The following is a 14,646-nucleotide window of genomic DNA, read 5'->3' as shown; positions in this document are numbered from 1 at the left end:
AAGCCCTGGGTTTGATCTCCAACACTGCTAAAATAAAAAATAAAAAAAGATTTTTGTTTGTGTATATTTTAAGAGAACTGGTTAAATACCTGGAAATTTAGCCTTCAAACTTAGCCTACTGACTTGAGCCACTATTGATCCAAAGTTTAGAAAAAGACTTCACCAAGGATCAAGTTACACACACAAATGTGTATATGTGCTTGTGTTGCATGCCTGGGATTATACCCACACATATTTAAACTGCAGTACATATATTGTCTTTGGATAATAGGTGGACAAATCTTATTAAATTAGAACAATTTATTTAACCACTATGAGAAAGCACCAAAGATGATGTCAACATATTTTCCCCTGATAAACCGAAAAAAAAAAAAAAAGTTCTTTTTAGAACTTAAGTTATTAAGTTGTGTTATACAAACACAAATTGTTACCCAAAATGTTAAACACTAGAAATAATAGGATACAAATGTTTTTGTTTAAATATATGTGATCATGAATTTATAGAGATAACCTCTAGCACCTCTGGACTTGGAAATAAATTTCCCATGTAAAAAGAATATCAAAGTCAATTATTAGATCAGTTGTTTTTGTAAAATCAGTTAAAAGAGATCCAAGTCCATATTAACATACATTAAGTTAGTTAAAAATAAATAGCACTGATTAGCCTGTACCTGTTCTCTGAACTCTTGCTCTTTCAACTTTGAATCACTGATTAAAGAAGTCTTCTGTGCTAGCTGAGTCTGAAAGAACAAAAAACAGATCTGAACTGTATATGGGTTTCATCAATGTCTGGACACATTTCTTTACTACTTGAGAAAAATCTTCCTCATTAAAACATTTTTTTTTGTTTTAGTTTATTTAAAAAAAAAGCATTCCTAAAATGCATTCTTTAAATTCACTGAACAATTAATCTTACCTGTAGTGCCATAATTGTTACCTGAAAAAGGCAAAGAAAAAATAATGAGTGAATGCAATAAAATCTGCAAGTAATAAAACAGAGCAATATGAAATTATAGGGAAATAAATTACAGTATTAAGGGAGTGGTCAGATTTGAGATAAGGCACTTTAAATATCTGCTTTCAAACCTGGTTTATTTTGTTTTTTAAACTATCTACCCACAAACATAGGTGAATACAAAGAAAAAGACTACAAAGTCAATCACCAAACTTCTAACAATGATTACTACATAAGGAAGGTGCCCCCGCCCATACAGGTTTCATGTTGTATACTTTTGCATTACGTGACTCTTTCCACAATAAGAATATGTTTGTTGGGCTGGGGTTGTGGCTCAGTGACAGAGTGCTTGCTTCGCATGTGTGAGGCACTGGGTTCAATCCTCAGCACCACATAAAAATAAATAAATAAATGATTAAATAAAAATATTGTGTCCATCTACAACTTAAAAAAATTAAAAACAAATGTTTGTTTATTATTTGTAAAATTTCTTTATTAACATCTATTTAAAGCACACAGGGAAATTGCTGAATTACTGTGTCTTGGAACTCATTCTTTTTTTCTTTTTTTTGGTACCAGGGATTGATCTTGGGAGCACTCAACCACTGAGCCATATCATCAGCCCTCTTTTGTATTTTATTTAGAGGCAGGTTCTCATTGAATTGCTTAGCCCCTTACTTTTTGCTGAGGCTGGCTGTGATGCTCCTGTCTCAGCCTCCCAAATTGCTGGGATTACAGGCGTGAGTTACTACACACGGCAGGAACCCACTCTTTACTATGATCACAAAGTATTTTTCCTGGAACTCAACATGTGTGTATAAATCAAAATATCTAGAAGCTCGGTATTGGTAGTGTGTACCTGTAGACCCAGCTACTCTGGAGGCTGAGGGGAGGATCACTTGAGCTCCTGCTTGTTCCAGACCAGCCTGGGCAACACAGCAGGACTCCATCTCGAAAAATAATGATGCCTAGTAGATTTTTAAATTCCCACCACAGTGTGAGCCTGGACATTTTATTCAACCTCTTTGATTCTTTTACTGTCTGTAAAAGGAGACAAGAATCTCTTGAAAGGTTTGTCAGAATTAAATGAGATGCTACGTATGTAGGTCAAGTCATGGAACTGACAATGTTTTCAAAAAACACACTTGAATTCCTCTCACATTATCACTGCCAGAATTTTCCTCCTGTTGAAGCTTTTGCTGATATTTCTTCTGTAGTTCCTCAAGCTGAGTTTGCAAGTCCATTACTTTGGCAGTCATTTCTTCTTCACGAGCCTTTAGAATAAAAAATAGTAATAATGTGGTAGAGAGGCAGCATGGTGTAGAGAAAACTTAGCTCAAGTTTTTGAGACATACAGTACTATTTGTAATTAATTAGTATGATCTAAACAGTTTCCTCCATGCCCTACTTTGAGCTCCAAGCCTTTTCCAATGCTGCTCACTATTTCCAGGATGACATTTCTTACACCCTCACTCCATTATTCTCACCAAATAAAGCTCATCAAACTGTTTCTTTGCCCTGAAAATACAATTTTTGAAGGTTTGAAGCATGAGATTATAACAGTGTGTTGTAATGACTATAATGCCTTTTCCATATTGGGATCTGACTTTCAGAAAACATTCAAAGAAATAAAGTAACTTGTATAACTAATTAGAACAAATTTTAAAGTTTTTTTTAATTAAAAACTAAAATAAAGTAGCTATTTTTATACATAGCACTGTCCATCCAGCTGGCAACTTAACTGATCTAAAGAAGTTGTGGGGGAAAAAAATAAAATAAAGAAGGACGTTATGGAATTTCGGGGTTTTTTTTCCTACTTCCTTTGGATAGGCTGTATAACTCAACAGTTGGTCTTCTGTCCTAGACTGGCAAATTTACAAGCACATCTTCTACACATCTGCCCCCAAACCACATTAGGGGTTCCTGAGGGTACAATGTACAATTAAAATCTGTCCTTGAAAAAAAAAAAAAGCTACTATTTTGTTGATAATCAATGTAAGGTCTCCATTTGCCTAAACTTTGCAAAAACTAGACATGGCTAAATTAGAAAAAGTAATGTGTGACTTTTTGACTCAAAGAATCTACTTAGAAAATTTGGCACAGAAATCATTTTCTCTTCAGTTTTGACAGCCTTGGTAATAGGATGTTGCCAGACCTTACATTCCTTCATCTGTCTTGGCAATTGCTGTGATTTACTATCCAAAGTAATCCTGATCTTTCCTCAATCTTATAAATCTTGCAATAACCTTTATGCTAAAAGAACATTTGGAATTAGAATATTGATCTGACTTGAATAATAAAGACAATTGTTTGCTGACTAAGGAACTTAACAGGAAAAACAACCACAAACAGGTATCTGATTTAACAGATGCTGACTTTCCAGAAACATTCTCTAAGACAAAAAAACAGATGATTAGGCCCCATGGCACAAAATAAGGCAATGTGAGCCATAAGACACTTGGACAATCTAATTTCCAATACTACTTGTCATGAAATTTTCTCTAGTACTTGAAAAAAACAAATACCTTCTCTCAACATCAGCAAAACTGAAATCTCTAGTCTCTAGCCTCCTTATATATTGCCCCACCAAGGCAAACCTTAACCAGGCCTCCACATCTAAAACACCATCAACCAGAGTTATTGTAAAAATATTAGTGTCCTCAGTTCTGAGGTTTACTTTAAAAAGTAAACACTCAGTGGTTTACTTTTTAAATTTTACTCTGACATATCGCTCATGGCTGTCTGTGTCAATGTGGTTCAGACTTATTTGAAAAGATCACCTCCATAGCTATTTATTCAGCTAGGCCCAGATTTTAATATGACAATTGGCACTTCCTTTGATAACTGTAGGACACCAACCTAAGGCAAGCCCTCTAAGAATTAGGAAAGAATCCTTTATGAATTATTTCTAATTTAGTAAACAGTTCTGATGCTGGGATTATAGCTCAGTGATAGAGTGCGTCTCTGGCATGTGTGAAGCCTTGGAATCACAGAATCACACCCGCATGCGTACACACACACACACACACATACACGCACCAGTTCTGTAATTTTTTTTTTTTATAAATGCTTGTTAGTCTTCTTTACAATAAAAAAAGATGAATGTATGAAATTTTCATTAGATACCATTTTTAAATATACTTTTTGTATTATTTTTATCTTTTAGCAATGTGAATATGTTGTTCAATATTTTCCCAAATAAAAGTTAAATTAAAAACATTTTTAAAAAAATCCTAAAGAATTGGGAACATGAGAAAATGAAGAACAAGCTAAAGTTGAGTTTAGCTGGCATACACTGATCACTGGGACAATGGGGAGCCATTAGACTTATTTAGGAGGTGAAGTAATATGATTATCCTTTTGCTGCAAGATAGAAAATAATTGTAAGAATGTATGAATATATCAGAGGGGAAAATAAAAAGACAAGTAGAAAGGAGATCAGATAAGAAATTAAAACAATAGACTAGACTAGTTGAAAGATGGCAGCCCAGACTGGTAGCAGCAGTAGAGTTAAGAGAAGAACAACATGGAATATAATTAAAGGAGAAAATCATATCCTAAGAGCCTGCTGTATTTGAGATATTGGGCTGGCAATGAAAGCAGATGCCTACCCTAATAAATACACAGATGCTTATGTGTGAGGGACTTAGGAAGGTGGAACCAAGGATGAAAAACAGTTCCTAGTTTATTCAAATAGGCAATGATAAGTATGTTACCTACCTAAGATGGCAGGAAAAATAAAATCTCTCTGTGCTCAAATTTTAATAAATAACAATTTAACAGATAAGAATTATTTTAATCAATAACAAAATGTAGCCTTCTATAATGTCATCACTGAGATAAATCATCAATCTTTCAGAAGAGGAAAAATATAGTATTAGATAATACATACAAATCCCATACAAATTTTCAACCTGAAAATTTTTTAAATGGAAGAATGGTAGAGAATAGACCTCAGAATAAAAGCAATATGGTGTTTACTGAGAATTGCTAATATCTCCTTATTACTTACATTTTTAAAAAATTTAAGATGAATATATATTTTGGATGCATATTTAAGTGTATATTACAACTAGCTACCAGAAACCACAGAATTGTGGTTAGTAAACACTTGAAATACACTAGTTCAAACTGAGATAAAATATGAAGAATTAAAGAATGCACATATATAGCTGGATGTGTTGTTTATATACACCTGTATTCCTAGAGACTCAGAAAGCTGAAACAGGAAGATAAGTAGTTCAAGGCCAGCCTGGGAAAGTTAATAAGAACCTATCTCAAAAATAAAAACTAGAAATGGGTTGGAGATAAAGCTTAGAGGTAGAACACCCCTGGATTCAATTCCAAGTAATGTTTAAAAAAAAAAAAAGAAAGAAAAAGAAAGGAAGGAAGGAAGGGAGGAAGGGAGGGAGGGAGGGAGGGACGGAGGGAGGGAGGAAAAGAGTGAGTATACATAAATTTATATAAATACATACACATACCTTGGTACATTTGGGGAGTGGTTTCAGGACAACCCTCTCCCATACCTCTTTCCATATACCTTAAATCACTTCTAGGTTGCTTATAATCCTAATACAAATTCCAAGTAAATAGAAGTTATATTGTATTGGTTAGGGACTAATAACAAGAAAAAAATCCATACATGTTCAGTTCAGACATAAATTTTCTGAAATATTTTTGATCAGTAGTTAGCTAAATCCAGGTTTAACAGAACCCATGGATAATATGAAGGCCTACTGCATGTAAATTTTATATCAAGTACAAGTTGAAATGAAAATATTTCAGTTATACTGAGTTAGTTAACATATGCTATTAAAATAAAGTTGCATTTTTAAAATATAGCTACTAGAAAACTTTATAATATGGTTCACAGTATATTTTTAATGGACAGTGTTGGTCTAGGATACAGGAAGGAACTTAAACAGAGTCCACCCCATTCCCTTACCCATTCTTCATTTTCTGCCCACTTGCTCTATTATTTTAAACCTGATTAATGAAGACTATTTTCCTAGTCTCCCTAATATACAGCTCATCTTCAAGGAGGGACCAAGACAAAAGGCGTACATCACGTGTCTCCTTGCTCTGTTATTCCATTACCTAAAGAGGTATGTCATGACCCTTGCAAAGTCTACCATCTGCTACCCCACACATCCAGTCAGAAGTAGTTCACCAAAAGGAACTATAGAGGTGTGGCAAAGCTTCTCCCCTGCAGTTGAAGTCCCCTGGCTTAACTGCTCATCAAAGTTCCTGTCTTAAGGAGAAGTCTTTATTTATGAAATATGTGAAGCTAATGAAGAATATGCTCTAGCACTCACTCTGTCATTTTAAGGAAATCATTTAACTATGCTAAATTTGCTTTTCCTTCTGCAAAAACAAAAACAGATATAACAAATTAAAATTAAAAAAAACCAGAAGACAGAACTAAACTAGCTGTGTTTTATCTTCCAATTTCAACATTCTCTAAGCATTCAGGCATATTATTTTTTTTAACTTAGTACATACATACTCTGGAAATATTAAAAAATGTAAAATTATTTAAATCTTTATTCTGAAACCATTTCCCAAATATACCGAGGTATATGTGTGTATTTATATAAATTTATGTACACTCATGTTCTCCCTTTCTTTTTTTCAACATTATTTAAATCTAAATCTTTCATATTTAAATTTAAAACTAAAAATTATAGAAAGAGCATTTATAGATATGTGTCATATATTGGAATTTCAGTCATTTCAATTATATTAGCAATAATTATATCCTCTGTTCTAAGATCAGACATCTACTGCTAACACAGTTGAGACATGATTTTCTGATTTTGCATTTTAATCATAAAATGGCTCTTGGAGTATAGAAAAATAAAGTTTGGAGCAACAGAGTAACTAAAAGATACGTAACTCAATTGAAACTAATTTACAGTTTAATATTTATATTTAGTTTAAAAACATTCTTGGGATCCAAAGTATTCACTAGCATTCAGGGATTGAACCCAGGGGCACTCTACCACTGAGCTAAATTCCCAGCCCTTAATTTTTTATTTGAGACAGGTTCTTACTAAGTTGCCTAGGCTAGCCTTAAACTTGGGATCCTCTTGCCTCAGCCTCCTGAGTAGCTGGAGTTATAGGAGTACACCACCATGCCAAGCTCATGGCTTATCTTCATGGCTACAGTGCCATTAATGAAATAAGTATTTTGAACTAAACTTCCACTAAATATGAAACATTTAGCTGATACTCTGTTTCTCCCCCCATCTTTTTTTTTTCCTTTGATACCAAGAAAAACTCTTCAAATGAATAAGAATTGAATAAAGTTAACTGGCTTGCCCAGAAGACCCCATGTAAGCAGCCCCATTCGAAACACACTAACTGTCCCATTACTAAAGACTTTACTCAAACACAGGCTCTGCAATCTTAGCATAGTTCTCTTACAGTTCTGTATGAATCTATGAGGAAGAAGGAAAAGAAGATTCCTTTTTCCCCTTAGAAACTCATGGTTGCTTCAATACTAGCAAGTGGGCTGTACCGACTAGAGCAGAATCTGATCAGGAAACTACAGTACTGGCAGAAATCAATTAGACTTTAAATCTACATATAGTACAGAAATATTAATTTGGGTAATATTATAAAAAAACCTTCAATTTTACCATGAAATCTACTATAGCTAAATTTCAAATGAGAAAGAAAATAAGGTACATCAAGGATTTCTTCATATCTTTTGGCTGTTCTTTTTAGATCATCATCTTTCTCTGCAATTTTTTTATGTAACTGATTTGTCTCTTCTCGATGGCTTTCCAAAAGTTCAGCTTCTACCTCCTGGGCCTTATCTAATAGATAAAAAGAGATATATACAAGAAAACACATTAGTCAAGAGTAACTACCTATATCCCAATTTCAGTAAAAATTCTCGCTTCCAATTATTTTTGCTAAAATTCAATTTAGTGTGAACATTACAAGATGTTAAATGAGACAACCAGCCCAACAAATGATCAAAATGATCAAAAATGATCAAATGATCAAAACAACCCTGTAAGAACTGAGCATAAGTACAAGGTCATTATTAGCTAAAACTTTAGGATTCTTTCACCCACTCCTCCCCGTCAAGGCAAGTCACTGCCAGCTACAGGTAAAAGAACTTTCTAGAGAAACTAATAGAGAATTTTGGGGGGTAAAGACCATTTTTTCCTCCAGTTTAATGACTTACAGCACTTACCATAACTGCAAAAAAGAATAATCTTAAATTATAGCATCTGCTGATTTTGATTTGTTCCTCATTGAATTTAAAATTATACTTACTGATCGTTTCTTTTATGGTCATTTCCAGCTCCTGCTCCTTTTGTGCCAGCTGAGTATTAAACTCTCTCATCAGCTGTTTTAATGTGGAATTGTGCTTCAACTCAAGATCTTCCTGTTCCTGCCTGAATGAAAAAATAAAAATTGAAAGGTTTACTTGCTGCCAACAAAACGAACAAGTTGCAAAGTTACCTGGTCTTCAAAACAGTACAAATAGGATGATCTTACTAACATGAAAACAATTCTAATGGTGTGTGTGCATGTGTGCGTATGTGTGTCCAGATACAGAAAATTTCTGGAAGGATATACAAACTATGATTACCTCTCTAGGGAGTGGTTGATTGGAGAATTTTTTTCTTTTCCATTTGAATTTCTACCAACCATCTATGTTATATATAATAATATTACAATTAAAAATAATAAACCAAAAATAAAATTATTTATATGTATATCTAATAATTATGATCTTATACTCTTCCCCCAAATGGACATGGAATAACACTTGCCCTAACTTGTTTTGTATTTCTCCTCAGTATTTAACTTACTAGACTTTTGTTTAACACTCTGGTAGGGAAATACTCAAATAACTTAAAAATAACTATATTAGGCACAGGAAAAAAAGGATACTTAATTAAGGAAGAGTACAGAAATAAAACATACTTGATTTTCTCCTCCATTTCTTGTTCACATTCTTTCTTTAATATTTCCAATTCTTGCTGATGTTCCTTTCTCAACATCCGAAGGTCTTTCTGCAATCTAACGATCTCCTTGCCCAGTTTCTGTTTTTCCCGCTCTGCCCCTGCTAATTTAAACTCCAGGTCATTGTGTACGGCTTCCACGTTACCAAGCAACTGGGGTTGGACCACATGTGATTTGGATTTTTCTTCAGTATTGTCTTCCAAAACTTCAGTGGGTTTATTTTTTCCATCCATCTGTTGTTGTAAAGCCTGTAATTTTTCATATTTTAAGGTTAACTCTTCCATTTCAACTCTATGTGCTTCCTTCTCTCTTACTAAGCAGGAATCCAGCTCTTTTATCTTTTGCTCCAAGGTCTGACAGGTTAGTTCCTGCTCCTGGAGGGTTTTCTGGACACCATCAGCCACGTTTTCCCAGTTTTGCTTTGTCTCTACATTATTTTTACCTCCCTCTTCTTCCACATGCTGGGACATTATCGAGGGATATTTCTTTTTTCCCTCAAGTTCCTCCTGAAGATGATCTATTACAATTTGATGTTCATGTTGCTTTGCTTCAGCACTTTCTAACTTTAATAAGAGCTCCTGGTACTTACACTGCATTTCAGAATAAGATGAAATTGCCTCTTCTTTTTCCTGCTCTAGTCTCTTCAACAGCTTTTCTTTTTCTGTTAGATTTCCTTGTAAAACACTAAGTTTTTCTTCATATGCCTTTTGCACACAGCCTTGGGAATCTGTTTCTTCTTGCTCAGCAGAAGCAGCCACATTTTTGGCTGAGCTGGATATAACTGATGTTTCTGATTGTGGAGGACTTTCCATTGACTTAAGTTTCTCTTCCAAAATATGAACTTCCCTTTCTCTTTCCTGCAATTTTGTGTTTAGCTCACTCAGATGGCTTTCTGTACCTTTTTTATATTGTTGTTCTTTCTCTTCCATTTGAGACAACAACTGTTTCTTGATAGCGGCAATTTTTTGCTCAGCTTTCTTCTTCAGTTCTGCTAGTTTTGCAGCACTTTCTAACTCAAGTCTATCTTCCAATGCCTTTAACTCATCTTCTTTGCTTTTCACACATGAATTCACATGTTCTATTTCTTGCTTCTTAATTTCAAGCTCAGCTTCCATCGAAGACATTTGCTTTTCAAGTCTTAAAGCCTTTTCCTCAGCTTCTTTAATTCTGTTGTCCTTTTCTTCTCCTAACTCTTCAAAGTGTTGAAGTTGCTGAACCAATTCTTTTTGTTCAACATCTTTTTGTTGATTGTAATTTGTAAGAACTTCACGTAAAGACTCAATTTCAATTGTTTTCTGAGTAATATGGTCCTCTAATTCCACAATCCTTGCTGTTTGAGTCTTTAATTCAGTCTCTAAATTACACTCCTTTTTCTCCATCTTGCTCATCTTGTCTTCCATTTCACCCCTTAAACATTCATATCTTTTATTTTGTTCATCCAAGTCTTCCTTCAATAAATTTATCTCCTCATCCTTTTCATTAGTTTCCTTTGTTTTTAACTCAAACTGCATCTTCAATTCTTTAATAGTGTCTTGATGCTGCATAAGTTTTGACTGAGCTTTTTTCTTCCATTCTGAGAATTTGTTGGACCAGTGATCCACCTGCTCAAGAGCAGACATTTTCTCTTTACTCAGGGTATCAATTTTTAAAGACAAATCTTGTACCTGATCCTGTAATTCACGCTGCTGTTTGTTATACTGCTCAGTGAGAGATGAAATGGCTGCTTCTTTTTCAGTTAGGCTGATACTATTCTGAAGTTGAGTGTTTAAATCAGCTAGTTGTTTACTAAGACTGCTGATCTCAGATTTTTTTTCTGTAAGCTCTTCTTTCATCAGTGTGACAGCATTGATGTTTTCAGATAACTCTTTCTTTAACTGTGTGATACAAGACTCCTTTTCAGAGGCAGCCTGCTGCTGATTGCCTCCTTCCTTCTGTAAGGCTTCTTTTTCTGTCACAAGTCCTTCAATATCAGCCTTCATGCTCTTAATTTGATTTTCTTTTTCTTCTAGCTGATGGGTAGCCTGTTGAAAAGAACTATTCAGTACATTTTGTTCTTGTGTTAGCTGTGTAAGTTGTGCTTCCAATTCAGAAACTCTGCAGGTTTTCATTAGCAGGGCCTCCTTAACTTTAGTTGTGTGGTGTTGACAGAGGGAAATCCTAGAAAGAAGGGCATTAATTTTACTACTACTAATGTTGATTAGCTCATTTGTTTTAGCTTCCAGTAGAGCTTCAGTTTTCTTAGAGTAATCGTCTAGCTGAAATGCTAGTTCCTCAGATAATGTTTTGAATTCCACACTTTTGTCTTCTAGGCTTTTCTTACAGTTTTCATGTAAAGATTTCAAACTGAGAAATTCCTCATCCATAATTTTCAACTTGTCTGTTAACTCAGAAACCTTAAGGTTTTCTTTTTCTGCTAGCATTTTCAGTTCAACTAGCTGCTCTTGAAGAACAGTATTTTCCTTCAGAGAAAGATTCAAGTCAACCTCCAGCTTTTCAAGTTGTGCTTTCAGTTTAGTTTCATTTTGTGAGAGAGAGGTCATATGAACAGACTTTTGCTTTAACTGTTCCTGTAATTCATTTAATGTAGTATCCTGCTTAACACCTTCTTCTTTCAGCCATGTTATTTCCTTGTTCATCTCTTCTTTTTCACACCCAAATATGAGGACCTTTTGCTTCAGTTCTGCTATTTCTTGTTCTTTCTCTTGTAACTGGATTTCATGTTTTTCCTGAAGTTCTTCAGCTTGCTGATTAAGTTTCTTTTCCCAGCTTGATATGACATCACTGAGTTCTCGCCTGTGCGCCTCAGTGAGACTCTCTATTTGCTCCTTTTGATTTGTTTCCAGTCTTGATACTGCATCATTGATTCCAGCTGAGTTAGCCTGTGCCATTTCCAACATTTTCACATTGAACTGTTTTTCTTTCTGACTAAGTTCTAGAACAGTATTTTCAAGCTCTTTTTTAAGTTTGGCTTCCTGATCAGACAATTTTTTTTTTAATGTCTCTTGCATCTCCTTTGCTTTCTGCTTAATTTTTTCCATCTTTTTTTCTTGATTTTTAAATTTGTTTTCATATTCCTCATGCAAAATACTAATACTGTCCTCCTTGGCTGACAACTTCTGTTTGAGAATCTCAATTTCTTTGCTCTGTCCTTCTTTCATTTGTAAAATTATATGTTCCTTTTCCATCAAAATTTGATTTGTCTGTTCCTGCTCAATGTTACTATCCTTAAGTTGGGACTCATAGAGTTGGGTTAAAGATTTTATTTTTTCCTCCATTTCACTACGTTGTTTTTCAAGCTGCTGCATTAAGTCCTGCACCTGGGTTTTTTGAGTATCTAACTCGGTACAAACATCTTTCTTTTGTGTTTCAACTTCAGCTACCTTTTTGGTAAGAAGAATTTTTTCTGTTTCCAAATCCAGCAACTTCTGCTGCAACTGAGCCAACTGCTCCTCATATGCTTTTGCCTGTTCACGTGTGGTACTCTGGTGTGACTGGAAAAGATTCAGCTTAGCAGATGCCTCTTGGAGTTCTCCCTCAGACCTTTTAATATCTGCCTCTAAATTTTCTACATGAGCCTGATGCTCTTTCAAGTGCTTGTCCTTTTCTTTCAAGAGAAGCTCCAGTTGATTAATTTGATCTTTCAATGCCTTCTCCGTTCTCTGGATAGACATTTCTTGTTCTTTAATCATAGTATCAACTTGCTGCTGGTGATGATTCTTCTGTTCATTCAGCTTGGCTTCTAAGTCTTGCTTCATTTTATCAGCTTGATCCCTTAGATCAGAAAGTTCCTCTTCTAGCTGGTGACGAGCTTTTAATACCTCTGACAATTCAGAAGATAATGATTCTAGCTCTGTTTGCTTCACATCAAGCTTTTCTAAAGTCTTTTCATTCATCTCTTCTATGTGGGCCTGGAAAAGAATCTCTTTGTCTTTCAATAGTGTTTCTTTTTCTTGTTCATATGTTTCTCTAAGTTTTTCCATTTCAGTCTGATGCTGTTGCTTTAAGACTTGGAGTCTTTCAGACCAAAGGTTATCCTGCTGATGCTGCAGACTCTCCAGTTCTGTCTTGTGTTTTTCAACCAAGACTGTAATTTCTTTATTGTGCTTATTTTTTTCAGCTTCCCAATGAACAGCTAAATCTTCTGACTGATTTTTGTTTTCTTGTAAGCTTTTCTCCAGAGAACTTTCCAATTCAAGAATTCTCTGTCAATGAAAATGAACATATTTTTACTAAAGTACATATTAGCTTATGAGCAATGATACACAGACATGATGTCTACTACTTATTTAAAAGATTAAAATTTAGATAAATAACATTACATATCATACCAAACACAAAAAGACAATGTGTGCTCAATTACTAAAGGAATCATACAACAAAGAAAAGATTCTATTTTTTTACAAAATCCATAATTCCAGATTTTTTTTTCTACTTGCTTGGGTAACTATTTAAATTACCTCTCTTTTCAAGAATATTCTAATGGGTAGTCAAAAAAGAAATAATCACAAACAGATAATAGTAACTTCTGATCAGAAAATCAAAAGAAATCAGAATTTTTTCCCCTCTACTTATTTAAGGCCTGCAATAGTATTTTATTATTTCTATAATTTAATTTTGGAAGAAAAATAATTTATTTTATTTTTTATCACAAAAATTATTATTTAGGAGGTACTTATATAAATTTTACCAAAGACTACCAATATTCATGAAAACATCAATCTTGACTGAAGGAAAAAGAGCTAAGTAAAGCAGAGCCATGGAATGTCAGAGCTGAAAACATCCTGAGGAATTACCAGATTCAATCTCTTCAGGTGACTGGTAAGAAAATTAAGGCACAATCAATTTACAAAACTAGCAAGTGTAAGATCTAGTCCTCTTCAGTGCCCATTTCACTCCACCATGCCACCTTTTATAAAGGTTGGTAATGAAAAAGTAAAGAACAGTTTAGAATGATGGGTAAGAAATGTGACTATCTTACTAATTCAGAGCAAATGGCTAAAAAAAGTTTAACCTTAGTATGTTTTCAAAATAGGAAACATATTTCAAATACTGCTGAAGGAAAAGGTCACTAAGCTTTAAAAATATGCACAATGAAACAGTGGTAGAGCACTCACTCGGTTAGAACGTATGAGGCACCACGTAAAAAAAATTAATAAAATAAAGGTATTGTGTCCAGCTACAGCAAATAAATAAATAAATAAACAAACAAATAAATAAATAAATCGTACAAATATATTCATTATAGGATTATGTTAACTTGGAAAAACTTAAAATGCAAAAACAAGATATTGAGGCAAGTGAACTGTGACATAAGCCAAGAATGGACTGTATTTAGGACACAGCATGAGGTGAAGCTGGACAAGCAGGAAGACAGCAGGGCAAGTGCTGCCTACACAGTGAGGCCACTTCCTAGAGAGCAAGGGTAAGTAAGCAATGGAGCAAAGAAGCTGTGGAACCTGAGTGCTCAGAGGCAGAGTATGCAGCTGACAGAAACACAGCCAGCTAAAGATAAAAACAGAAGCACCAGGTAGCAAACATAGAGCACAGAGCCCGAAGCACTCCCATGAACAGCTCTCACCATCTAAAAATGAAGTGCAAGTATACATACACATAACCCAGTAAAACAAAAGCTTCTCTGAAATCTTATATTGTTATTGTCTAGCACTTTCTCTCAGCTATTTGAAATGTGGTGCCTGTTTGAAAAA

The 14,646-nt window shown here is 34.4% G+C and overlaps 1 protein-coding gene across 6 annotated transcripts in view; it reads right to left on the bottom strand.

The window, feature by feature from the left end:
• Positions 1 to 14,646, bottom strand: part of Golga4 (golgin A4) — a 97,642-nt gene that overhangs the window by 18,577 nt on the left and 64,419 nt on the right. For all 6 annotated transcript variants that reach the window (XM_071619769.1, XM_071619771.1, XM_071619773.1 and 3 more), the window contains 6 exons: positions 8,903 to 13,143; positions 8,246 to 8,367; positions 7,646 to 7,776; positions 2,116 to 2,229; positions 917 to 937; positions 672 to 740 (listed from right to left, as the gene is read on the bottom strand). In XM_071619769.1, coding sequence (XP_071475870.1) covers positions 672 to 740; positions 917 to 937; positions 2,116 to 2,229; positions 7,646 to 7,776; positions 8,246 to 8,367; positions 8,903 to 13,143 — 4,698 coding nt within the window. The remainder of the gene's footprint in view (positions 1 to 671; positions 741 to 916; positions 938 to 2,115; positions 2,230 to 7,645; positions 7,777 to 8,245; positions 8,368 to 8,902; positions 13,144 to 14,646) is intronic.

Source organism: Marmota flaviventris, chromosome 1 (assembly GCF_047511675.1).
Source record: "Marmota flaviventris isolate mMarFla1 chromosome 1, mMarFla1.hap1, whole genome shotgun sequence".
In the NCBI taxonomy this organism is placed as follows: Eukaryota; Metazoa; Chordata; class Mammalia; order Rodentia; family Sciuridae; genus Marmota; species Marmota flaviventris.
This window is presented reverse-complemented; position numbering and strand designations above follow the sequence as displayed.